This window comes from Hemicordylus capensis, chromosome 5, assembly GCF_027244095.1.
Source record: "Hemicordylus capensis ecotype Gifberg chromosome 5, rHemCap1.1.pri, whole genome shotgun sequence".
Classification (NCBI taxonomy): Eukaryota; Metazoa; Chordata; class Lepidosauria; order Squamata; family Cordylidae; genus Hemicordylus; species Hemicordylus capensis.
Window position 1 is genome coordinate 175,324,067 of NC_069661.1, and position 26,557 is coordinate 175,350,623.

Sequence of the window (26,557 nt, forward strand, 5' to 3'; positions counted from 1 at the left end):
TGACTGGATCTAGTACAGCATCCTGTTTCCCACAGTAGCCCACCAGATGTATCTGAGGCTCCATGTTCCCTCCCTGGCATCTCCACTCCTGCATGCAACCTTGGAGAAGCCACTGTTAGTCTGTAGACCAGGCCTGCTCAACTTTGGCCCTCCAGCTGTTTTTGGACTCCAACTCCCATAATCCCCACCCACAGTGGCCAATAGCCAGGGATTATGGGAGTTGTAGGCCAACATCTGCAGGAGGGCCAAAGTTAAGCAACCCTGTTGTAGACAATTCTGAGCTAGATGGACCAATGTCTGACCAAGGCAGCTTCCTGTGTTCCTGGGAAGCCCACAACCACAAGTTGAAGAAATGCTCCCTCTCCTGCTGTTGCTCTCCTGCATTTGGTGTTCAGAGCTAGAGGCAACCTATAGCCATCAAGACTAGTAACCATTGATGGATTTGTCCTCCATGAATGTGTCTAGGCCTATTTTAAAGCCAACCAAGTTGGCTGGTGGTGGCCATTACCACACCCCATGGCAGATAATCCAATAGATTAATTTTCTGCTCTGTGGAAAACATACTTCCTTTTGTTGGTCCTAAATTTCCTGGACATCAGTTTCATGGGATGCCTCCTGCTTCTAGCATTGTTTAAGAGTGAGGAGGGAAAAACCCTCTCTCCACACCATGCCAAGTATTCCCTTTGGTTCTAATCTCAAATGCCCCAAATGTTGTAGCTTTATCTCATAAGGAAGATGTTCTAGGCTCCTGATAATTTTGGTTGCCCTTTCCGCCCCTTTTCCAGGTTGACTATATTCTTTTTGATGGTGACCAGAACTGTGAACAATAATCCAAATGGCCAGATAGTATCAGCTATGCTCCAGGTCTCTATACTCTTATTTTACATACGGTATCTTACACCTACATTTTATGTTTATGATGTTATGTTCAATGTCTAAATTCTCCATTACTTTAAGTAATTGTTCTCATCATGTTAGCCCTTACAGTTATTTTAGAACTCACATATCATGGGCCAAACACAAGAATGTATACAAAAAATGGTAAGCTTCTATTATACAGCCAATTGTTTGCCAAGCTGGTTGAGCAGTTTCTGTAACTGTGCTTACAGTTAGAAGCACTGTGTATATACCATTTGCCTTGAACCTACGTTGTTTTACAAAGCTGGTGTCCAGAGCCCAAAAGCTGCATAAGAAATCAACCAATGAAAGGGAGCAAACTAGAGATCACTTGTTAGGCCCTTCTATTGAAACAAGGCTCATTGCCAGCTGCTTGTTTGCTTTTGCATTTTCCTTTCAAGTCTGGTTTCACCATTTACTTCTTTGGCGATTTCCCCTTTGAACACTGTGTTCTCTCTCTCTTCCCGCCCCTGAGGAAGCAGAGTTACAGAAAGGATGGAAAGAAAGCTTTAGCACTAACATGGGCCATTCAAGCTTCTTGGTACTTTTCCTTAGGATTCCCAGCCAGATTGATTGCCTACTAACAGAAGCATAATCCTATGTTGTTTTTCTTTTCTAGAAAATACCCAAAGCCATGTACAAAAATAGGAAAAACCATTACAACAGCACTATCAACATGAATGGAACTTAAGTGAGTCATGCTTCATTTATTTAAAAGGTGCTTAGTCATGATGAAGTATGTCTCAGTCCTGCCCTGTGTTGTTAGTATGCTATTTTGTGAATTTTAAAAACTGTTAATTTTAAAAAGTATGTTGTAAATTTTAAAAAAAGAATTCTTTTTTTAGAGAATATCAGTGATTAAAACAACTTGGTGGAGAAAAGGAACTGAGTAATTAAGGGTCCATTTTATCAGTGATGTTGCAGTGGTGCTGAATGTGAAGCAAGTGGAAGCATCAGCCACAAGGTGGAAACTTCTAATTAAAGTTGCAGGGGTCCATTGCTGAATGGAACTTACTTCTGAGTAAATATTATAGAAGGAACTTGTCTATGGGGATGGACATAGGTATTGCCAGAGAATACTACATTTATATAAATTGCTGTGTGGAACCACCATTTCAGTTCTGCTTCAGCTCATTACGGAAAATTAGTATCTCAGCAGAATCAAAGGACCTTTGTGAGGGAAGAGCCTCCAACTTTTAGACTTGAAACAGTACTGCTAGCAAACGGCCTACTGTAGATAGCTAGCTACTGTCATGTAATGATATAGAAATGTGAGCTGGAATGCCCCTTATATGAAGTCACATAAGTAACCTCAAGCAAATCTTGAACCTTGGTTTAAGGCCTTCTATTGTCACAGATAGATCTTAGATGATAATAATAATGGCACATCTTATAGAGTTAGTGTTAGGATGACCAAGATGCTGTATGTGAAATGTTTTGGGACAAAAAACAAAACTACATACATGCTAAAAATGTGTGTGTACTCCAATTCATGCAGTACTGCTGTATGCTGAACCAAAGTAACTAACTCCATGTTCCCCCCCCCCCGGGTCTGGCCTAATGAGGGGTAAATTGCGTACATGGGCAGAGTGTTGAAATACTTGCCTAAGTTGGTCTCTGCCTGGTCAATCATGAACAGGGGATAACCAACCGCACCCAACAGCCTTAAGGTGACTCACGAACATCTGCTGTCTAGAGATAAGGCATACTGAAGGGTCTATGTGTATAAAAGTATCTGCCTTGCCTATGTTTGGGGTCCTGCTTTGAGCAGGAGCCAAGCAGCAGCTTTGCTACCTAGGAGTAAATAAACGATCCATAGGCAACCTCTTGTCTGGGCCTGGTACTTTGGCAACACCCACCCGGGAAAGAACCTGAAACACCCTATCTAGGTCTTGGGGTACACCAGTACCACAGGGTCGTCTGAGAGGCCAGTCCAAGTGTGAAAGAAAAGACTACTCTGAATCTTGATTGGCAAAGACCAATCAATCCAGTTCCAAAGGGAATAGCTTTGCAGGCTTGCCTGTGTCTCCTTTATGATTCTCCCAGGTAACAAGGAGTTGTGAGGTGCTGAGCTGGGTGAGATGCACATTGTGTTTTTACCTATAACAAACTTTAAAAGAGGGGACTGGTTCTGATTAGGAGTGTGCACGGACCGGTCCGGGGCCATGCAGAAGGCCTCCGGACCAGTCCGGAATTCGGCTGGTCTGAATGAGTCATGATTGTCCTAATCCACCAATCTTGGTTTATTTTAGCCCACCTCCTTCAAATAAGTTGAGATCTGTAACTTGAGTACAGAACTTGGCTTATTTCAAGCAAGTAGGCTAGAATAAAATGAGATTGATGGGCTTCGACATCACAACCAATCTCAGTTTACTTTAACTTAAGGTAGCAGTTTAACTGAAGGCACAGAAGAGGGACATACACATTCCTGGGACTCAGACGTTGCACAGATCCCCACTTTAACCAAGGTTCCATGTGATGTCTGAACAAGCCCAGTGGGTAGCTTTCAATATGATGGCTACTTCTTAAAAAATAGCATCATTGATGTTACATTTGGTTAGATATTAAATATTATAACCTCTCTGGAAAACTATAATAATTCTATTAATAAGCCTGCTGGCCAAAGTTTTACCAATCTTGCCTAGGGAAAATTTTGCTCAGTCCCAAGATAGTCAATAAAATAGTATAACTTTTGCACTGAACAGTATTCGGCAGGCCACAAGCAAACAAGAACACCAAATAATTCATGTATTCAGAAGCTTTAATGTTGTCAAATAATGTTGCTTTATTTCCTCTGTTGAACAAACTTTTGTTCTTGAGCCATCTGGCTGGAGATGCACCTGTGAGATTAACAACACATCGGCTCTGCAACATGTGTGACAGTCACTGTTAGCTTAGTAGCTGAGTCTAATTTGGTACCAACTGTGCCTGGCCATTGTGCAAGATGTTCGAGAGTCATCTGGTGGAACAGAGAGGTGTTTTATTATTTACTCTGATTTAGGCAGAGTAATTTAGATTTAGGCAAAAGTTGCAGGGCAGCAAAATCAATATGAAGTATGTTCTGAAGGGTCCTACACGCACCCGTTTGTGCACACAAAAGCACACATATATTCATAGTATGCTACTAACTCCACCTTCAAGAGCAAGCATGGTGTAGTAGTTAGAGTGCTGGACTAGGACTGGGGAGACCCGAGTTCAAATCCCCATTCAGCCATTATACTTGCTGGGTGACTCTGGGCCAGACACTTCTCTCTCAGCCTAACCTACTTCACAGGGTTGTTGTGAGGAGCAACTTAAGTATGTAGTACACCGCTCTGGGCTCCTTGGAGGAAGAGCGGAATATAAAATGTTAATAATAATAATAATAATAATAATAATCTCTTCTCAAGTGTATGCGTGTTGGGGTTGGTCAGATTTCTATATATACTGGGACTCTGTATTAGCTTTTCTGAATGATCAGTTAAAGCGTATGCTAGCCACCCGTTTTGCCTTGGAGGGTTACTCTTACCAACCTTTTTGCAGTTACAATAGCTCTTTGTATTGTCTGTGTGCATTTCGACAAGGGGTTGTTTTGCAGGGGGGTGGGGGCACTAGCTTTTTCCTATACTCCAGTTCTCATTTTCTGAATTTGGTAAGGTGTAGGCTCTAAGAGCACATTAAGTGGTGTAGCGGTGAAATGCTTGACTAACAAGCAGAAGGTTGCCGGTTTGAATCCTCACTGCTACTATATCGGGCAGCAGCAATATAAGAAGTTACTGAAAGGCATCCTCTCATACTGCGCAGGAGGCGGCAATGGTAAACCCCTCATGTATTCTACCAAAGAAAACCACAGGGCTCTGTGGGCGCCCGGAGTCGAAATCGACTTGACAGAACACTTTACCTATATCATTAACTATCAGGCACTAAGTGGTGCTCACCCATGGGGAGCAGAAATCAAAGAGACAACTCAGATAACAGACTTTGGTCTAGAGGTATTAATGACTGAAGAAAGAAGCAGAGATCAAAGTTTATGGAAATTGTTTTGAAAGCTGCCTTGAGGGCATTTTATGTCAAAAGGTGGGGTAAAGAAATACCCAAATAAATAAATATTAGTGTAGGAATGTCCCTGCAGTTGCAAGGTTAACTATAAACCCAGTCTTTTACAATTCACTCCCATTGTGGGACTCTCGTTTTATTTGTAATCTAAAGGCCAAGTGTGCTGTTGAATCGATTTCGACTCCTGGTGCCCACAGAGCCCTGTGGTTTACCATTGCCTCCTCCCATGCAGTATGAAATGATGCCTTTCAGCATCTTCCTAAATCACTGCTGCCCGATATAGTAGCAGCGGGGATTTGAACTGGCAACCTTCTGCTTGTTAGTCAAGCATTTCCTCACTGCGCCACTTAAGGTGGCCTGATGTTATACAAGATGCTATACAAAACTTGCTAGTGACTGAATAATTGAGGCATACAGTATTAGGAGCTTATTGTAATTAACAGGTCTATTGTTTCTGTGAGCTTCTTATCTCAATATAACTGAAACTCCACGGTCACTGCATGGAAAGGTTCTGGGAGGGGAGGAGCCAAATGTTATTTATTTCAGCTAGGCTGTCTGACCTCTTCATCTGCCATAGATGGACACTGTTCTTAGATGGCAGTTGGTCCCAGCCAGGCTGCTGGGAAAGGCCTAGTTGTATAATCTCTCTCTGCTACACTAGAATTGTATGATGGAGCATGTAGTGAGAGAATTTATTTATTTATTTTAGTAAGTACATTTATATACCGCCCTATACAAAAAAGTCTCTAGGTGGTTCACACTATAAAACAATTAAATCATTCAAGCAATTTAAAATGCAATTAAAAAAACCTCCTCTAAAACCAGAGCTTTAAAACTAGAAACTAAAAAGCATGACTAAACAGGTATGTTTTTAGGTCCTTCTTAAAAACATTCAGAGAAGGGGAAACTCTAGGAAGTGCATTCCAGAGTCCTGGGGCAATTCTAGAAAAAGCTCGGTCTCAAGACACCACCAACTGAGCCGGTGACAACCACAACCAGAACTCCCCAGATTATCAGGCGGTGGGGTTGATGAAGAAGGCAGCGCTCTCTTAAATACCTCAGACCCAAGCTGCTTAGGGCTTTACAGGTAATAACTAGAACTTTGATTTTTTGCCTGAACATCCAAATACATGTTTAGAATTGCTATTAGTATGGAGTGGAAGTGGCTTGATGGTGCTGATAATCTGTTCAGGAATACAAATATGATGAAGAACACCATGTGTGCCACATGAAGTCCATGCCAGATGACACACTGAGTGCACGCATTCATCTAGATCAGGGCTTACTTGTATTCTAAACTAGCAGCCAGACAGTTCCTGGTTTAGATTAAGATCAAAGCACAGAGGCAGGGAGGAGATGTTTAGTTTAACTCTTAACTTTTGTGCAAGCCCCCCCCCCCACCGCCCACTACTATTAAACCTCAACAGTGCAATTCTAGCAAATGGCACTTCTGATAAGAAAACACAGCAATAAAGAAACACCTCCTACCTCTGTATTGCAATCTTGAACTGTATCAGGGCCCCATGCAGTTCTACTTAGCGTAAAATCAAGTTTCTAATTAGATTCCACATCTAGTTTGGTTCTAATAATCCCCACCCCCCGGGCATAGCAGCCTCTTGCACAGAGAGGAGGAGGTATCCAAAAAGGACAAGCTTTAAGCAGAAACCTAATTCTGCACCCAAATTATCCTTGTTAGAACATGACAAATGTAGTCATGACAATGTTGGTGAAATTCTGTGGTCATTGTTATGAATGGCACCTTCAAGCTTCAAAATAAGCAGGTTAAACAACAGAAAGGCTATAAAAAAATTGTCAGCAGTGTTTAGCAGTTTGTAACCTATAAATATTTAGAAGCAATAAGGTCTGGTGGTTTGTTTTTTAAAGGCAATTTTATTTAATTCATATTTATAGTTACACTGCAAACAAAGGGGTTCGTTAAATTTTGTACATTTGCAAAAATATTAAGTTACAAGGCCATATGCAAGGAGATATTAAAAAATACATATAAATTTAGAACTTAACACAACTATCCACAAAGAGAGACTACTTGTACAGGGGTAAGTCATTCAAAATCTTGTGTAAGCGACAGATGAATCCTTATATATTAAACCATTGGGATCTTAATATAAATTTATGAGCCAGTCTTTATATTTTTGCATCAAAACCAGATAAAATGAAGGATTAATAGAATAGCTGGAACAATTTGACTCCTGTTGAAATAGGAGGCTTTCCAACTCTCTATTTAAGCCACATTTATTTTTGAGCCATATTTGCTTGTCTTCACCTGGGACCTACACCTGAAGAAAATGGCAAAAGTCCCATTGATTTCCATGGAAACAAGCTCAGGAATGCTATATTTATGTAAATAGCCTGTAATGTTCATATTTACTCTTTAGCACTGATATAAACCATTACTCTTCAGAGACTATTGCACTCCAGGGCCAGCTCTTTCATCAGAGAAAGCACAAATCTATGGCTCCCCCTTGACGGTCACTTTTAAGTAGTAAGCGAGAATGTGCCTATGACAACGCAGGTAATGCATTAAATATTGTCTCTAGGTAGGCAACCATTTATAGTTGCCTGTTGAAGTTGCTATATTTAAATGGCTCCATTTGGCACTTTTGGAAGCTCAACTGCATTGCCTGTCTAATCGTCCCTTAACATTTTTCATTCCTAGTCTTCAGCATTCGATTTAGCAGAAGCTTTCCCTCCCCTTTTATACTGCACTAAATGACAGCAATTGATGCAGAAAACCTATGGCACTAAGCCCGTATTCAAGGAAGGTAGTTTCCTGGAACTTGTCACAGGTGCCAAAAACCATTTTTAAAGAGGGACAAATGTGAACATCCCCCAAAGGTAGCCTGAAGTTCATTAATCAGCAAATAATAGCCTGGTGACAGGCGGTTGCACTACAGTTTCTTTGTAACGGTGCAGTAATTACTCACTGGGTTTGTAGAAGTCCCCATCAATTTGTCATGAGCCAGCTGCCTCCGGCCACCATCGTACTATACCCGCACAGGCAGCCATAAGTCAGTGGCTATCTGCACAGAGACAGTGACAGAACTGCAGAGATTTCATTATGGGATTAGGAATGAACCAGGGCTCTGTGCACTACAGGACCAAGCATATTCGGTAACTTTTGCCAAGAAAACCAATTCTGTGGTCAAAATTCAGATTGAGCCAGCTGGCATCATGTTACTTTCATTGTATAATTTGGAAACCATTGGGATTTTTTGCAGGCAATTGGGTGGCACATAGATGTTCCTTTTGCTATGTAAACTGCTTTGTGGAATTTTGTTGTTGTAGAAAAGTGGCATACAAATGTATTTTTTAAATTAGCTAAACAGCCTTGCACAGAGTCACAGGGATCCACACCTTTTGACTGAGCTTCCTAGCCTGCCAGTGGTTCTAGAAGCCAGCCAAGGTTGTCTCTCTTGCTTCCTGCTCCACAGAGGCAAAATAAATAAATCCCATTTGTACATTCTTCCTGGTAAGAGACTTTTAGAGGAGAGGAATGGCTGGTGGGATCTATGCAGAAATCCCTCATGTCCAAGCCTTGGCACATTATGCTGCATTCTAGGATGAGACAAGACTGGAACCATTTTGAAAGAGGCATTTTCTGCTTCCCTCCATTGGCAGCAGCTTTTAGAAAATTGGTTACTCAGTGGTAGGATGCTGCTGTATTCTACTGATGACAGAATTACATTTCTGATCATCACTGGCAACCTGGTGTAGGCCATTGCCAAACCCCCAATTTTCTGCCACACTATCTGTTTGTATGCTGGTGCGTACATCCACATTGGGAAGAGTGGGGTGGGGGGAGAGCTTTAATGTGCTATATCAGGATTCTTCATGTATGTACGGTGCCTGCAGTGCACGTGGGCATTCCATACACAGTTAGTCCTAGTAGCCATTTGGGATGAGATTGTGCTCTCTGCTTCTATGTTCAGTGACAATTGTACTAAATAAGAATACTGTCCCTTCCTCCAGCTATTTGGCTCTGAATACAGGTCTGTAGTGACCAGCCTCCCCCCCCCTGCCAAAGAGTTAACAGGAAGTGAACTCTTGCCTTGAATGACAGGCTGATGAACTCCAGGGCTCAACCAATCCATACACCAGGTGGGTGGGACCTAGAGGGTTGTTGCTGGAAATTCTGGGAGCAAGAAGAGGGAAGTGAATGCTAGAAGTATGAGGGAAGGAAGACATGCAGCAATGGAGTTTGCTGCAACAGGAGAACTGCAGATTCTTACAAGATAGAATTGCAGGGGCTTGATTCTCATCAGGAGTTGGGTGAGTTCAAGGACAAAGAAGCCAGGGCTTTTGGACTCGGGAATTTCAGCATAGGGGACAGTTTGTTTAGTCAGACTGTGTGCACTTTGCATTGTCCTAAATATCTGTTCTTCGCAACAGAGTAACTAAGATTTTAAAGTGTGATGCCTTAGAGCAGCAAGGCATATTGAAGCATTCCTATAATCAAGTTGAACTACTTTTAAGTGTATCTAAAAAGCTAAAAGCCTCAGACAGAACTCATCTGTAGAAATTTTAATAAAAAGTTTTTTTCTCTGTTCTTTACTTTTCCAAGCCTCTAAGAGTTGGATTATTAACCAAGCAGGAGCAGGGAGGGGAGGAACAAGCCCACTGGTGCAAACATGTCTCAAAGACAGCTTGGCCAGATTAACAATTAACTCTACATGCAGGCAAACGCCTGGGAGAACAATTGGTCTTATTCTTGCCCATTAAGAAAGGGGGAGTAGATTTTTGCATTTGTCCAATACCCAGTTACAGAGGGACCTTGGACTAAAGCACTCAATCCAATGGTCCGGTTCTCTGAAAGTCCAGAGAGCTTGGTGGCAGCAGTAACTACCATAACTTCTGGGTTTACCAGAATATTTTCTTTTTCTTTCTGGAATTGGGAAAGTTAAAGGTTTTTAACAGCCAAGCAGCTTCTCAGAACTCTGACAGATGGCTTAGTTGATAAGAGTCCCTCTTGAGCTAGGAATCTGAGGAAGCAGCTGAGGACTGGTTTAGAACGCTCAGGGAAATTAATCATTAACCTGGCCTTAGTCAGGAAAGGAAAATTGCCATACACCAGTTCGCCACAAGGTCACTAAGCTTGCTGTGAGGGGAGAGTCCAAGAAGATGTACAAGTTTGGCTATACTCTATGACCCATTGGCTGCCTTATACCGAGTCAGACCATTGATCTATCTAGCTCAATACTGTCTACACCAGTGATTCTCAAACTTGGGTCCTCAGGTGTTATTGGACTTCAATTCCCATAATCCCCAACCAAAGGCCACTGAGGCTGGGGATTATGGGAGTTGAAGTCCAATAATACCTGAGGACCCAAGTTTGAGAATCCCTGGTCTACACAGACTGGCAGCAGTGTCTCGAAGGTTGCAGGCAAGAGTCTCTCTCAGCTCTATCTGGAGATGCCAGGGAGGGAACTTGGAACTGCTTAAGGTTAGTTAGTGATACTTTGCTGCAATTTGTGACGATCTTTAACAATAGCCAGGGATGACTAATATCTGCTTGTGGTTTCACACCTCACTGCTTACAGTAACATAATCCTCATCTTTGCCTTCACACTTCTTAATTATTTCCTGTCTTAAAGCTGTGTTTAAGAATGGAAGGGGAGGCCTGCTACATCAGATCAAAAAAGTCTGTCAAGCCCAGCATACTATTTCCCACAATGGCAAAGCACACACTTCCAGGAAACCCACAAGCAGGACATGAAGGCAATAGCCAGAGATGCAGCGAGACAATTTTGGAGGCTGCACCTAAAGGCCTCCCCCACCCCCCAGCCCTACCCCCAAGATAAGCATCATCCTCATACACACACCTTGACACACACAGTATTTTTAACACATGGGTTCTTGAGGGCCCAAACAGCAACAGAATTCAAGAATGTAAGGATCTAAAACAAATCTATTTATGCAGATATGCATTAGCAGAAATGTTTCAATGCTTAACTTAACACACTCCCATCCCATATATTTCTTTCTGCACTCCCCACCCCATCTCTAAAGGATCCAGTAAGCAACTGAATTTGCAAGTACGTAAAGATGTAAAACAATCCGAGTAAACAGACAAATGTTGAAGCACCAGATCCCTCGTGGAGTCCCAGCACACTCTCTCACACAGAGAAGTCTCTCAGTGTTCTCTCTAAATCTTTTTCACCTGTGTGTGGAATGAGTTTTGTTCTGGGCAGCAGTATCAAGGCAGTGTGTACAGATGCGCATTTAGAGTGGGGCCTTCCTGAGGGGGTTCTATAATTAACTGAACGGACATTAAAAAATGTGTGAGCATGCACGTGCCTTAGAGGGAACACTGCTCCCATCCCTCACCCACTCCAAGACCCCATCCCACAACATAACATGAGAACTCCGTACTGCTGCCCAGACGCAAATTGATTCAGTGCACACAGCACTTTGCTTACCTGCGTTGCTCTCTCTCATGTTGCTGGTCTGGGGGTGTGTGTGGCACTGTGCAAGTTGGCAACCCAAGAAGGGAGGCACGTGCTGGCTGGCTGTAGGCATCCTGCTTTGCGACTGGCGCTGCTACCTCTCCCCTTCCACACACACACATGGGCAGCTGCCCACCCCAAGGTTGCCGTCATGGTTTGTGCTACTTGGCCTAGGCTTGTGCTACTTGGGGGAGCGCCGAAGCCTCCGAGGCTGAGTGGGAGAGAGTCAGGGCTGCCTGCCTCTTGCCTGCTCTGCTGCTGCTTTGCAGCTCACGGCACTCCCTTGTGTGGTTTCAGTGGGCTGCTGGATGCCCAGCACCAGCACATGTGTTGTGCACAGGAGTGGAAGCAACTCGAGTCGCAAGGTTGCTCACCCGGTCAGGCCTGGTCTGGCCCTGTCGGGAACCCACCCAAACACTTTCTTTCCCAGGCTTAATATTCACACTTTTAGAGTACTGCCCCAGTGTACCTTTGGTTCCACAGTCTCCACACATTCACCAATCAAATCCCACACAAACCCCTGAACAATCTCTCTGCTACTCTCTGTCCAGCCTCTCACTGCTAACTCTCAGTTCCAACTCTCCTACTCCAACTGTCTTCTCCTAACCAACTATCCTTATTAAATCCACCCCCCCACCCCCAAACATTCCCCCCCACCCCCTGGTTACTATGGCAACACAGTCTCTCACACACTCACTCTCCAGTTCCTATATGTATGTTCCATCACAGGCCCTACCACAACAATAACCATGCACAGGAGTCATGGGTAGGCCACGGGTTGGCTGCACTCATCCCTCAGCTATGTCCAGGCGATTGGGTTGTGTTTAGCCAGCTGCGGCAGCCACTCAACACACATAATTTAAGGATTTGGGGGCCCCAGGGACTGTAGGAGACCAGACCTCCATCCAGAAGTCCAAGGGGAAAGGTGCCTCTGGCAGTAGCCATGCTCTGCTGTCCCCTACCCCTCCCCCACCATTAGGAACATGGGATATTACCCTATACCGTTGGTCCACCTAGCTCAGGATTGTCTACCCCAGGGGCTCCCAACCTTTTAAAACAAGTGCACCACTTCTGCTGCAGACCTTCAGTTTGGGCACCCCCTCGGAGATTGTGTGTGTGCACACATGCAAATTTAATGTTACATCCACTCCTCTCTTTCCACCCAAATCAAAGAAAACAGCCACAATAAATATGATCTGCTCATAACAAGGGACTTACTAAAATATCCCCCAAACAAGATTACCCTCCATCCACCCAAAACCCAAAACTACTGGTTTTATGAAAATCTACCTACCACTTTTCAACAAAAGTGGAGGGAAAGGAGACAAGAAAAAGATGGTAGACAAGGGCACGGAGAGGATGGAGGAATGAAAAGAAGAAGCAAGGAGCCTGGAAAAGGAGTGGCGGCGGCAGCAGCAAGCAGGCACACAACACACAGGAGAGGAGAAAAGGAGGTTGGCAGAGGACAACAGAACAGGGAAGAGGAAGGAGAAAAGCAGTGGTAACATACACACACACACACACACACAAGCACATGCGGTATGCTTCAGGCCACTCTGCCTCCAAGTCAGCCAGTCAGCCTGCCCACTGCCAACCGATAGCAAGCTGGCTGCACAGGATGCTGACAGAGCTTGCAATTAGTCAAGCTCTGTCAGAAGGATTCAGGATCAGATGTGGAGGCAAAGGAGGACTCCAGAGGAGACATGGAGGCAGCAGAGAACTCTGGAGGAGACACGGAGGCAGTGGCAGGGACGGAGCCACCACTGAGAGAAAGGGTTCAATGAACCTGGGCTGCCAATGAAAAGGAACACCTGTTGCACACACCCATCCCCCCAGGAGCACTGGAGCACCCATTTGTGCACACATCATGATGCACAAATGGGGCATGTCACAATTGCCAGAAGGCCTGCCACAGTCCTCCCTGTCTCATTTCCAGGCAGCACTTGCTGCCTGACAGCGTTTATTTCCCTTCCTCTCTCTCCAACCAGGGAGAGGAAGAGGAAGGGAAATAAATGCTGCCAGGCAGCAAGCGCTGCCTGAAATGAGGGGGAAAGCTCACTTGGGGCTCTCCGCAGCCTGAGTCACACCCCCGTGTGGGGCAAAACACAGGCCACCGTTTGGCTGGCTCTGCTACTGGGCAGCAGACAGGAGCAGGGAGCTCAAGCCAGCATATAGTGTGCCTCTTCTGAGTACCACTTAGGACTCTTCAAAGTACCACCAGTGGTACCTGTACCACTGTTTGGGAACCCCTGGTCTGTACACTAATTGGCAGTGGCTTCTTCAAGGTTTTAGGCAGGAGTCTTTCCCAACCCTAGCTGGAGATTAAGCCTGACCTTCTGCATGCAAAGCAGATGCTCTACCTCTGAGCCCCAGGCCCCATCCCCTATTGGTATTCGTTGTTTTTGTTGCCTCTTGACATTGCGTTTCTGTTTAGCTATTGATCAGGAGCCATCAACAGACTTGTCCTCCATGATTTTGCCTTATCTTGCCTTTAAAGCTGGCTAAGGCATGTGCAGCAGTCTTCAAAATGTCCACCAAGGAGGACAGGCCTGGAAGAACATCAACTATTCATATACCGCTTTTCAACAGATGTTTCCAAAATGGTTTACATAGAGAAATAATAAATAAATAAGATGGATCCCTGTCCCCAAAGGGCTCACAGTCTGAAAGAAAGGTAAGACAGCCACCAGCAACAGTCCCTGGAGGTCCTGTGCTGTGGGTAGAGAGGGCCAGTTGCCTTCTTCCTGCTCAATAAAGAGAATCACATTTTTAAAATGGGCCCAAAACTGCCTGAACGGAGCGTATTTATAACAAATTGGAGGCCAGCGGGGTGGGGTGGGTTAACCTCTGGAGACCACGCACACACCCCACCCCACACCCCTGGAGAAGCCCCTGGAGTGGGAGGCACCGAGTTTTCAGACTAAGTAAAAATTTTAAAAATTGAACCCCTGAACCCAAACCGGAGGTTGTTTGGCTCAAGATTGGGCCGAACAAGAGAATGTTTGGTTTGAGGCCAGCTCAACATCGAGCCCTCGAACTTGGCATGTTTGACACTGATCCAGTTTGATACTGAACTTTTATGCACACCTCTAAGTTTTTGCATGATACAGCTGCTTGCTAGTTTCCTCAAGTGCCTATCTGTGCTCCGTTTCTGAAACCCAGAGTTCCCTAAAGAAGTGGAAGGAAGAGGGAGAAAGAGGCGCTTTTATAGTTTGCTTACTTCCTAATATGCATTTATTTCCATTGGTAGGATTTTTTTTTTAAGCCTTAATTTTCCTGTTACCTCAAGACTCCCCCTGCCCCCTCCACTAAATATATAGGATTGCTTTTGGAAACTCTTTTGTTCTTTTCTTTTACCACCAAATCCTGGTTGCTACTCAAATAATTTTCCACTATGCCCAAGAAGTGGGTGACAGCTCTGCATAAGTCATCATGATCTTGTGAAGCACACAACTCCATGCCAAAAGGCAATTAGTGTGTGGGTGTGCTGGAAGACTCCAGATGAAAGGATGCACAGCACACCTCAAGTCTGAACTTGATGTTGCACTGGTCTTTCTTCTGCTCATGTATAAAATGCATTCACCTTGAGCTTAGTTACTTGCACTCCACACTCAAGTTACATGATTTGTTCCTTCCAGCATATCCAGCAATTAAGTCCAAGATGGGCAGACTTGAGGTTTGGAAGATTTATACATACAATGTTATTTAGTAGAGTTCTCTCTCATGTTCAATTCAAGCCCTGAAGCAGTCCACAATATTAAGAATATAAGATGCTGCAAGATACTAGAACTTTGAGGTTTGCCAGCTACCGTGAGGTGTGAAAATAGTTGCTCGGGGGGACAAACATGCACTTAAACGGAACAGTGTGCCTCCAAGCATGTACTTCGTCCGGCAATTTGTTTTTAGTACCCGAATGCAGCTCACAGTCCTTTCTGCCTCTGGTTCCCTCCAACATTCCTTAGTTTCAGCAACATAATTTAGAGAAAAAGTCTTTTTGTGCTGCTGTTATTAAACAGTTGGAAGTATGAAACTCCTGCTGGTCTACTGCAAGTCATCTGCAGGAAGCAGCAGGTTAGGAGAACAATTTTAAGAGCAACCTTAAATACATCTTAATAGCCAAGTCAACCTCCAAATTCAGAGCAAGGGGGGAAAAATACTATATGGTCTGGGACAGACAGAGCCCACAAACCACATGGTTCTTTCCTGCTGTGAAGTTGGAGGTAGGCTTGGATATTAAGGTATTTTCAGTATCTCTTAAAGTTATTATGACAGTGGGGGTCAAAAGATTTGCTCTTGTAACTTCTGTCTCCATCAAGATACCACTGTTTGGCTACTGGCTGAATCGGAGGATGCATTCTACCCAGGCCAGTTTCTCCTTTATCTTGCAATAGTCTTTTGTAGTTGCTGCATGGTGCAGAGATAATAGACAGTGAGGCGAGTCTCACGATCGGTGAGACCTGCTTCAGAGGGTTTGCGGGGAGAGCGGGCTTAGCCTGCTCTCCCCGCAGACGATCCCCAGAAAGCCCAGGGTGGCCAGATTGGCTGCCCACATGATTGCTGGCTCCATTATGGAGCCAGCAGGGGCTGCAGGGATTGGGGGCTGCGCAGCCCCCAGAAGTTCCAGGATGCCCCGCGCAAGTGCGCGGGTCATCCTAGAAAGACGCCCAGGGCCGGGAGGCTTGTTTCAGCCTCCCGGCGGGGGTCTCCTCATGTGCTGCCACGGCACAGAGCCACGCCGTGGTAACAAATGATCAGACAGACGGGGTTAGAGGAGCTCTCGCTCCGCTAACCTCGTCTAAGGGGAGGGGGAAATTAAGAGGGTTTGCTGCGGGGAGCCATGCGGCTCCTGTGGCAGCACACAATCCACCCAAAGTGGGCTAGGCTACCTTCGCCCGCTTTTGGTGGATCGTGAGAATCTCCTCGGTATTTTTGTAGCTTTTCCCAGTGTTGGAGGCTACAGAACCCATCATGCTTCAGAGTCAACAGAACTAGCAATGTTTAACTTATTGGGTTCCTTCTAGCCCCATTCCAAGCTGCAAGTACACCCCCATTCCAAGTACTAGTCATGTATTGTGTAGAGAGCATCATGACACTGTAGGAAAGATTTCAGAGATAGGATGTAGCAGCCATTGCAAGAGGAATGAAAGCTATCTCTCTGCACCTGCTGGCTGTGTGTGCATATGTACACTCTACCAGAAGACTGTTTTACGTGATCATAGGCGGTGGGAAACACCCTCAAAATGATTCAGCACCATATTGTCACTTGCTTTCACCCCTTTGTTCTCTCCTCTGATTTAGAAGTAATCTCTTTAATCTTGCCCTAAGCTGTAGAGATCATAATGCTTCTTCAAATGGGCAGGATTGAGTTGAAGCAATGCACTCCTTATTTACATGGAAGACAAGGTATGCTTCCATACTTTTTGCTTTAGGGCAATTGCTGTAGGGTTGTTCACACTAATGCAGTGTGAGTGACAGATATGGAGAGCAAGAGCATAATCAATCCAGTGGCTCAACCATAGTCAGCCTTCCTATTGATGCCTGTCCTCTACAGCTACATTTCTGGCAGTGTACCACTGATCTCTTCTTGCAGTTTTCAAGCACTGTTCTTTGCTCTTTATTTTCTTCCTTTCCTGCAGCAAGAACTATCTTATCTATTTTTGAAAAACTGTTACCAGGAGCCTACTGTGAATAGTGCATATTTTTCATTCTGAAACATTCCAATAATTTCTCACATATACGCCCAACAAACAATTAAGCTTGACATCTCTCTTTAGTGATGGAGGTGAATCCTAGCCTCAGCCATGAATACATCTGCTTATGTTTTCAGCCTACATATTCCTAGAGGTTTAGTAAAAGCATTTCTATCCTACCTTTCTGTTCCAGACAGGACTCTCAAGATGGCTAACAATAAGTACATTAAAGCAAATAAAATTTCAGTAAACACCACCAGCAGCAACAGATGTTACTGAACCAATACAAATTTTAAATCAAATAAGCAGTAATATAATACTATTAGAATATGGAAAGTCAGAAGCATTCCATTTTTGCTTAGGTCAAAAGCATGTTGGAACAACTTTTTGACCTGGTGTCCGAAGGCAAGCAGGAAAAGGCCAAATGAGCATCCCACAGCAAAACCTAGGCACCAACACCAAAAAGACCCTATTCCATGAACACATCAATTGCACTTCAGATGGCAGTTGGGCACACAGCAGGGCCTTCACTGAACATCCACGTTTTTCGCTAGATTGCTACAAGCTCATAGAAGAATTATGATTCAAGTTTACTTTCCTCACCCTTTGTACTTTCTATTGATTTACTAAAGAACTTACAATTCCAGAACACACCATTAACTTCTCAATAATGCTACAGAGCCAACCTATTGCTCTCACATCTAGCAAGATCTCATCAATCCTAGAAAACCAAAGGAGGCTAGGAAGAAGGCAGAAGGGAACGTCACAAAAATATTGTCAACTTTCACCAGTGCATTCAAGGTTTCTTCCAAGTTCTCTCTTGTTTCTATGTATTTAAGATGTCTTCCCCGCCCCCCAATTCCCTCTAGGAATGTCAGTCCATCTAGCCAGGCTTGGCTATGTATTGTGATATTTCACACCTTCAAAATAAATATCTTTGTCATTAAGAAGGAATGGCAAGTCCAGGCCTTTAGGACCTTTTTTCCATTGATGGTTCTAATATGCTCTTTTTATAGAGTCCTATAGATTTACAACATAGTTAGTTGTATTCTTCAGGCTTTTCACTATTAGCCTGACATGGGGGATTTATTTGTTTCTGCTTTAAGGTTAAGACAAGGTTCACTAGGCTGGTATGAGTCACCTATCCTAGAGAGGGCTACAACAATTTTGATATCCCAAGCGAATTCCACTTCTCTTGTTTGGCAAGAGAGTTCTCAGTCCTGCAGCACAAGTAGTGTTTGCCTCCGTTTAGTCTCTCTTGGAATATCCAAGATTACTTTAGCTTATTGAGCTACTGTTGCAGGGCCATCCTGACTCAGAACTCCTTTTCCATCTCAGTACAATGGCTGGCCCCTGGGCACCCTTTGTTTCAGTCATTTGTGCTTTGCTTTCCTCTTCACCTCCCTGCTGCTTCTTTATCGTCTCCCAATCTCCATCTTATTTATATGTTATTTCTCTGTGTAAACCGCCCTGAGCCATTTTTGGAAGGGTGGTATAGAAATCTAATGAATGAATCTCTCCTTTCCAGCTTTCCCCACAACTCTCCTTTCCTTTGTAAAAGGTTCCTCCAGTTTTGAAATCTCCACAACATGCTTTTTCCTTCCTCTGGCCTGGCCTCTCATTTCAGGTCAAGGTTCCATCTCAATGGCCAAACTAGTATGCAGATGCACATGATTAGACTCATGTTCCTCTGTCAGGAAAGAGGGTGATATTTGGATGGGAAAGGACCACACCACTGACTGCACCACATGGTTCCTGCATCAAACAAGCAGCAAGAGAAGAAGCCACAGGGAAGCAGTTTACATATCACTGTGGTAACTTGAACTGGCCTTACGAAGCCATACAAGAGTGAAAGATTAGTCTCAAGATGAACATTTTGCTCGGTTTTCTCCAAAATATGAGAACTCTATTTCAACCAAACCAGTTGTTTAAAGTGAAGCTGAAGGCCTATTCTATTAATCTGATGCTAAGCAACATACATTCATTAGATGAGAAACTAGGTACATCTGGCACCAAAGCCCATAAAACGCTATCCACATGAGTGGATATTATTGTGGATGTTCAGATGAAAAAGCATCTGTACCAGTACGTTTCTGAAAGCTAAACCAATTATGTGCCCAGCATTAAGTGTTTAAAAACAGAAGTAGCAGCAATAAGAACACTATGGTTTGTTTTTTTTAAATGGTTAGATTTTATTTGAGCTTCCTACTCAATACATTCATCTATTACTATCATGGATTACAATTGCATTACCAAATCAGATTTTGATTTTGCCAGGCAGCTGCCCATATATTAAGAAATGGATTTCCCCTAACATCAACCTTCTCCTTCATTATTCATCTCTTCACGGAGAAGGTGGTTTAACACACTATTCTGTTTCAGAGCCTCTATGTTAGAAAGATCCTCACTGATGACCGGCACATCCTCTCTTTGTTTCCCAGCTGTCAGTTCCTCCTCACTGTCTGAGAGTGTACAGAGAAGAGTATCGTTTTCATATGTAGGAAAATAATACCTGAAAGGAAACACAGTGAGGAATAAATAGTAGCTTGACAGTCAAAGACCCCTTCTGTACACACATCTAGTAGCATGGGAACTACTTTCCCACAGAGCAATTCTACGTTGCCAAAATGAGCATATGCATATTGCATAGAAGACACCAGTGCAATCAGTCCTTCATACATGGTTTCGATAATTACATTCTCCAGAAGCATGGAGAACACGGTAAGGACATAGCCCCATCATCAGACTGGAGCAAATTCCCCCATTCAGTGAGTATAGAGACTGGGCTACCCATGCCCTCAACACCCAGATGCCATTGCTGGCCATGCCCCCAATGTCCACACTGTACGAATATATGAACTTCCTCACAATCTGGATCCCCAATCACACAGTTGTTCAGATCACATAGAAACCTCTCTGTGACAGAGCTATGGGTGTAGCGACCCCTTACAGGTGCACCTTTGAATGCACAGACATCAGAAGTGGAGCTAACAGATGCAGTTCTGCTCCTGAAACATTTACTGAATGTATGAAGGAGAAGGTCTGAAAGGCCTGTGTATGTGGGGCCAGGTTTGCCCCATATAATCCACACATATATGTATTAGCAATTCTGGCAATAGGTCGTTCAAGGCACAAGCCAGCACTGCGACCAAAAACTTCCAATATGCACTTGAAATATTTGGCTGAGCACTATGATTAGTTGATTGCTTCCAGCGTAGTTCCCTGAGTATTCTGGAGGGCAATCCCTATACAGAGTTGTTCACAGCAAAGCTTAGGTCTGTTACCCAACGCTCCCAACTAGAATGAGTTACAGTGAGTTAGAAGGCAGCTAATTTGCTAACTTTGCTCCCCAACTTAGTAAACTTCATGACGTGACATATTGCATTTCTCTCATTTGTACAGTGCTCCTGTCTCATCCAAACACAATCAAGTAGCCCTTTTAGCCTGGAGTGTGTGCAGCTATCAGAGACCACAACCTGAAGAGATAAAGTGAGCCTGAATAGCATAGCAAAGTCAGAGAATACGAAGTCCAGTTTTCAGTTATCACATATAAGCTACAACTCTGAGGATAAACGAACTTACTGTGGCTGATCCCACATGGATCTGGCTGGCAAAAGTGCTATGTGTTTGGTCTCTTCCATATGATCTACCAACTCTTTCTTTAACTGGAACTTCTCCTGGCAATTGTAGCATCGACACTGGTGGACTTCCCTTCTGATGAAGTTCACTAGCTTTACTTGCTGATAGAAATTTAAGCCTAGCAATCAAAAACAGACAGTGAAGGGCTGGAACTCAGTGGTAGAGCACATACTTGGTGTGCAGAAGTTTTCCAGGTTCAAACTATGACATCTCCAGATAGGGCTGGGAAAGAACCCTTTCTGAAATCTTGGAGAGCTGCTGCCATTCAGTATAGTAGAGAATACAGGAGGTCCTCAATATCCACTGACTCTGCATCCACGGATTTGATATCCGCAGTCAGGTAATAGACACCCAACTTCAGCATATGTGGGGAAAACAGAGAACATTGTGCTGACCTTCCATATCTGTGAATCAGGGGTGGTGGGAAATGACCGCAGAGATAATTTCTGGCTGCCATTTTGTGTTTCAAAGCCTCAGAATGGCTCCTTTTTTCTTAAAGGGGGAAAATGGCAATTTTTGGCCAATTTGGTGGCATTTGGGGGCACAGTGCCATTCAGGGGGAGCAGCTAAGATGGTAGGCAGCTTTCCCCCCATCTCCCCCCCGCCCCAAGATTTGATGTTTTTGTGAAGTTTTCCATTGAATGGGATCCTAATCTCCAATTCACCATTGCCCCAATGACTCAATATTCATATCGATATTCAGTATCGAGGTCCTCCTATACCTAGCTAGATAGACTAATGGCTTGAACAAAGCAGCTTCATAAGTTAAGAGAACAAAAATCTGGAAGACATACTATCCCAAATGGAAATATCAGAATAAAGTTTAGAGGGTGCTATGAATATGAAAACAGAACACACATTCATTGCTGTGTGTCTAGCTATACGTGATATAGCTTAGACAAAGTTAGGGGTGCTCAAACACACATTTATGCTGCAGCACAACTACAATACTGTGATGTTTATTTTTATAACTCCTGTGCTGGAAAGGGGAAGATGTGTTTTCTCAAAAATGATGCTCACTGAATTATTCAATGATTCATTTGAAATATTTGGGTGAAATCATTTCTAAAATGGCAAAGAAGAAATCTAAGATGTGGAGAGAAGAAATGAAGCTTTCAAATCCTCAAGAAGTTACCATAGTAAGAAGCACTGCAAGCAGTTGGTGCTACCCTTTGATATTCAGTAGAGGTCAGAATTGTCATAAAAGTTAAACTAACAGAAAAACCTGGAGTCATAAAAGTTGCTTTGCAGTTTCTCAACTTCATCGAACAATATCCCCAATAGTAGCAGATGTCTTCAGTACAGTATATATTGTACTCACCATGCTCAGTCTTAATTTTTAGCATGTCAAATCCATGACTCTCCTGGAGTTGGGGAAGGCAGGAAAACCAAACACAAACAGATTCCCATTAAAAAATGATTTTTATTTTTCAAATCAAATTCAACTTAGCTTTACAAATACCAAGCAACATCCAAGTTAGAGAGTTTTGCAGTGATGCACCAAGCAGAATTTTTTCAGGGGCATGGCTAGCAAGTAATTCAACAGCACCTGTTGAATTCTTCCTTGGACACATTCCTCCCCAGCCTAATGTTGAAATGAAAGCTCAAAGGCAAAGCATGTGTGCCTGGAGCCAAGCCAGCATAATATACAAGACTGTCAAGTCTTTATTGCTTACATGCATGCAAGTTAAGATGATCACATTAACTTGGCCTTTCCATGCTTTTTAGCGGATGAGCGAAAACGGTGACTCCTCCATTTAATTTATTTATTTAATATATGTATACCACCTACTACTGAAATCTTTAGGTGGTTTAAAGCATAAAACAAACCAAGAATTTAACAGTTAAAACATATAAAAGTCAGGTTAAAATATCCATAAAAACACTCCAACTAACTAAAAAGCTTGGCTGAAGTGATGGGTCTTTAGTTGCTTCCTAAAAGGCAACAGGGATGGAGCAGCTCTCATCTCAGCAGGAAGTGCATTCCACAGTCCGGGGACACCTACAGAGAAGGCTCGCCTTTGAGTTGCCACCAGACGAGCTGGGAGCACCCTCAGATGGAGCTCCCCTGACGATCTTAATAGGCAGTGGGGATCATAATGAAGACGACATTCTTTTAAATAACTTGGGCCCAAGCTGCTAAGGTCTTTATAGGTAATAACCAGCATGTTGTATTTTGCCCATTTTGCTCTCCCAGAAGCGCTCAGTGCCATGTGCAACACTCAGGGACACATTTCTACCAGGCACAGTGCACTGTGAAGGGAAGGGAGGACCTCCCAAATTCATCTTCCTCACACTGTGCTGGGTGCTGCCTTAGTTGGGAAGGTTGCAACTGTGGGCGCACAGCTCTCAGTTCTATGCCTGTTTGGATAGTCTTGATGACAGCCTGTGAAACTTACTTCCAAGTAAGCATACAAAGATTATGTTTAAATTTGCTCCAGGCTCTCCTTACTGTCTAAAATTCTGCAACTTTGGAGGAGATAGCTAACTTGCTGTCAAGGTTCCCTACATTGTGCATATAAATGACAAGAGGCACTACTCTATACCAAGGGCCAAAATACACATTCTATTAAACGTGTAATCTGGCCCTACTTTGTTTCCTTTTTAAAAACCCACACCTTAAACAGACTCAAAGGGCACGGAGCAATTATGATCAGGAGAGCAATGCATGTGAAAGGATATTTAACACCCTCCCTACCTTCCGCCCCAATAAAAATTCACCCCTTGGAAGTGGGTATTAGATCTGGAAGGGAAGCTTCCACTGGCACAAATGGAAGCTTTCCCCTAGGGCTAATAGACACTTTGATGCAGGGGAGGAGTTAGATATCTCTTTTCCAAATATTGTGGTCCTAATCCCGATCAACACTCTTCCCCCAAAGCTTTTAAGTCAACACAAACATGCAGGCCAAATTATCCTTTTAACATAATGTCTAGTCTGGTGCCAAAACAGAATATCCTAATGCAGTAGAAAAACTCTCTCAGCAACAGTATTGACACAATCCAATATATATCACAATGCATATAAATTGTACCTCCTACCTCCATGTGAGCATAGAGTTTTTCTGTGGTGTCTGTCTGGTTCTCACAAAAGAGGCAGACAGCACAAACAGGATGTTGTTCTTCCCAGTCAGACCAGTCTCTATAAAGAAGCAGTTACAAAAAGTCAGTTTTAACTGATGGTTTGGTACTTTTCTGAAAGATAAGAGAAAAATCTAGACATATCACACATTAAAAGTAAATGGGGATCAACTTCATACTACATGAAGTTGCAACTACATGAGTGCAAGTGCATAGCATTGAGGATAAAGTACTACTGTTCTGCTTGGAAATTTAGCTCAGATGAAATGGGAGACCCCACTGTGCTGAAATCTTCATCACCATCAAAAGGTGCTGCCTTTCAATATTTTGGGGGAGTTGCTATCAAACAGCTATATTGTTAAACAAGTCTCCAATTACCCTATATTGTTAAACAAGTCCCCTACAATTACCAATGTGACAAGTAAAGTTGCTCTAAATGGGCTTCGTATGCCCTTAGTGATGTCAGTAAATCATCAAATGTGATTAATTACTTATTGTCATTACATTACCACACCAGGTACATGCTCTCTGATTGGCTTGGATAATTTGGGAATGAGAAAACAGATGAAAAGGTTACACTGAGGCCACAGCACAGAGGGGAAAACAGTGGCTGTGGAAAAACGACACTGTCAGATTTTGGGCTGGGGCAAAAAAGTGAACCAGAAGAACATTCAGCCCAGCCTTACTGGAAATGAATAACAGAATCCCCCACTACATTGATAATCCACTTAAATGTCTTCCCTAATATAGCCCCTTGACACTGATGGTAGTGGCAGTTACCTTTATCTACATTTCTGAACTGGATATTTGAAAAGAGATTATGCTACACAAATGCTATCAAAAGACGGACATTTTCTTTCAGATACATTAATCATTAATTTAGTGTATTTCAGAAAAGACTGTCAGTCAGTTCCTAGAACAAATAGGACCTTCTTTGCATTAGTCTTAGTAGCCCCACCAAAGACACTGAAATCTTTGGTATTGAACAGTTCCACATCACACCATTCACACATTATGTTCAACACATGCACAATCTGTGTACAGTGTACACATGCACAGATTTCTATGCACATAGTTATTCACATGACATTGAATCCAAGTACAGCAGTACACTTTCCACCTGTCACCTGCAACTGAGGAGGCCTGCATCAAGGTTCATTTTAAAAATGAATACAGGTACAGTCATTCAAACAAACACCTTGTACATATGTACAGACCTGTGTGAATGTACAACTAATGCACGAATAGGACTCATGGTGTTTAATAATCTGTGGTGAGCCATCATTTACACAAAACCAGCAATAAATAGAGAGATCCTCCCTCCCTCCCTGTAAATATTCTTCACTTACATTTAAATCCTACACAGTAATAATGATACACATATAGCATAAGAACAGCAGCATACTTAAAATTAAATATACTGAAAATGTAAGAGAGCACTTCATCTCGGAAGATTTCTCTCAGTTCACTAAGGAATTGCTGTCTCTATAGCAATCAAACCACTAGTTATCGGCAGTGCTCTGAAACAGCAGGAGAAGCCATTGTATTCTACTAAGAGCGGCTTAATTTTGTCCCCTTCTTAACCTCCACTCCCACCCTAAATTGTTCAGAATTTTAAAAATGAAAGGCTTAAAGGAATGCTGTGAAATGCTGGTGGGGAAAAATATGGGCTGTGACTGTGGTGCTGGGGGGAGAGAGGGTTCAATCCTCCCCAATTCATCATTTTCATGATTAAAACTTCCCCTTCCCCTAAAGCTATTGTTTGCTTCATAGGACACAAATTACATAGGCAACGTTTGTTTTGCCCTGTAGTGAAGACAACAATTTTGGGTGGGTGAGAATCGACTATTTTAATCAGGAAAACTGTGCTGCGGGGTGGGGTGGGGTGGGGTGGGAAAGGCTAAACCTGTCCTTCCTCAGCAGTGCAAACCACCCACCCCCCATTTGAATTGCCCCTCCTCCCTGCAATTCAGCACTGGGCAACATCCAATCATGACTGAGCACCATTAACACCAATGAGATAAATATATCATTACTAACTCAGTTCCCACTAATTTCAATGAGTCTATGTCTGGATGGTATAGACTAAAAATAAATAGATTTCACAAATCTTCTGCATAACATTTAGTTTGACCCTAAATACCATGGTTTTGGTATTCCACTGCCCTACTCCAGCTGCATTTTAAACATATACAAAAAAACAAAATACTATTACTCTTCCTGGTTGTCTAACCATTCTCGATCATCTTCTGACTGTACCTCTTCCCATGATTTGCCAAATTCCTGGAGAAGAAAAAAATATCTATTATTATTATTATTTACACAGTCAGACAGGTGTTACTGACTGGTTTGTTTAACCCAGACATCGAGTCCTTCCCAAGGACTTGGGACGGCTGAATTTTATTATCAATGTTGTTGCTGTTATTATAGACATCGTCGCAGAATATAGGCTGTTCCCAGTAAAGCTGCTTTTTGTAATTGGCTGATGGTGATTTCTGTGGCCCCTATGGTGTTGAGGTGCTCTTCAAGTTGTTTTGGAATTGCACCTTGGGCACTAATTACCACTGGGATTATTTTGGTTTTCTTCTGCCACAGCCTTTCAATTTCAATTTGTAGGTCTTTGTATTTTGTTATTTTTTCTTTTTCTTCTATTCTGCTATCCCCTGGTATTGCTATGTCAATTATTTTAACTTGTTTTTCTTTCTTCTCGACTACAATTATATATTATGATTTTCCCAATTTCTATACCGCCCT

The 26,557-nt window shown here is 43.1% G+C and overlaps 1 protein-coding gene across 3 annotated transcripts in view; it reads right to left on the reverse strand.

Annotated features, from left to right (window-relative positions):
• Positions 1-19,253: 19,253 nt before the first annotated feature.
• Positions 19,254-26,557, reverse strand: part of ZNF277 (zinc finger protein 277) — a 66,680-nt gene continuing 59,376 nt past the window's right edge. For 2 of the 3 annotated variants that reach the window (XM_053253865.1, XM_053253864.1), the window contains 5 exons: positions 26,019-26,086; positions 23,765-23,864; positions 22,047-22,089; positions 20,669-20,843; positions 19,254-19,598 (listed from right to left, as the gene is read on the reverse strand). In XM_053253865.1, coding sequence (XP_053109840.1) covers positions 19,403-19,598; positions 20,669-20,843; positions 22,047-22,089; positions 23,765-23,864; positions 26,019-26,086 — 582 coding nt within the window. In that variant the 3' untranslated portion in view covers positions 19,254-19,402. Of the gene's footprint in view, positions 19,599-20,668; positions 20,844-22,046; positions 22,090-23,764; positions 23,865-26,018; positions 26,087-26,557 lie in introns of those variants that run through there. The other variant, XM_053253866.1, reaches the window with a different exon arrangement.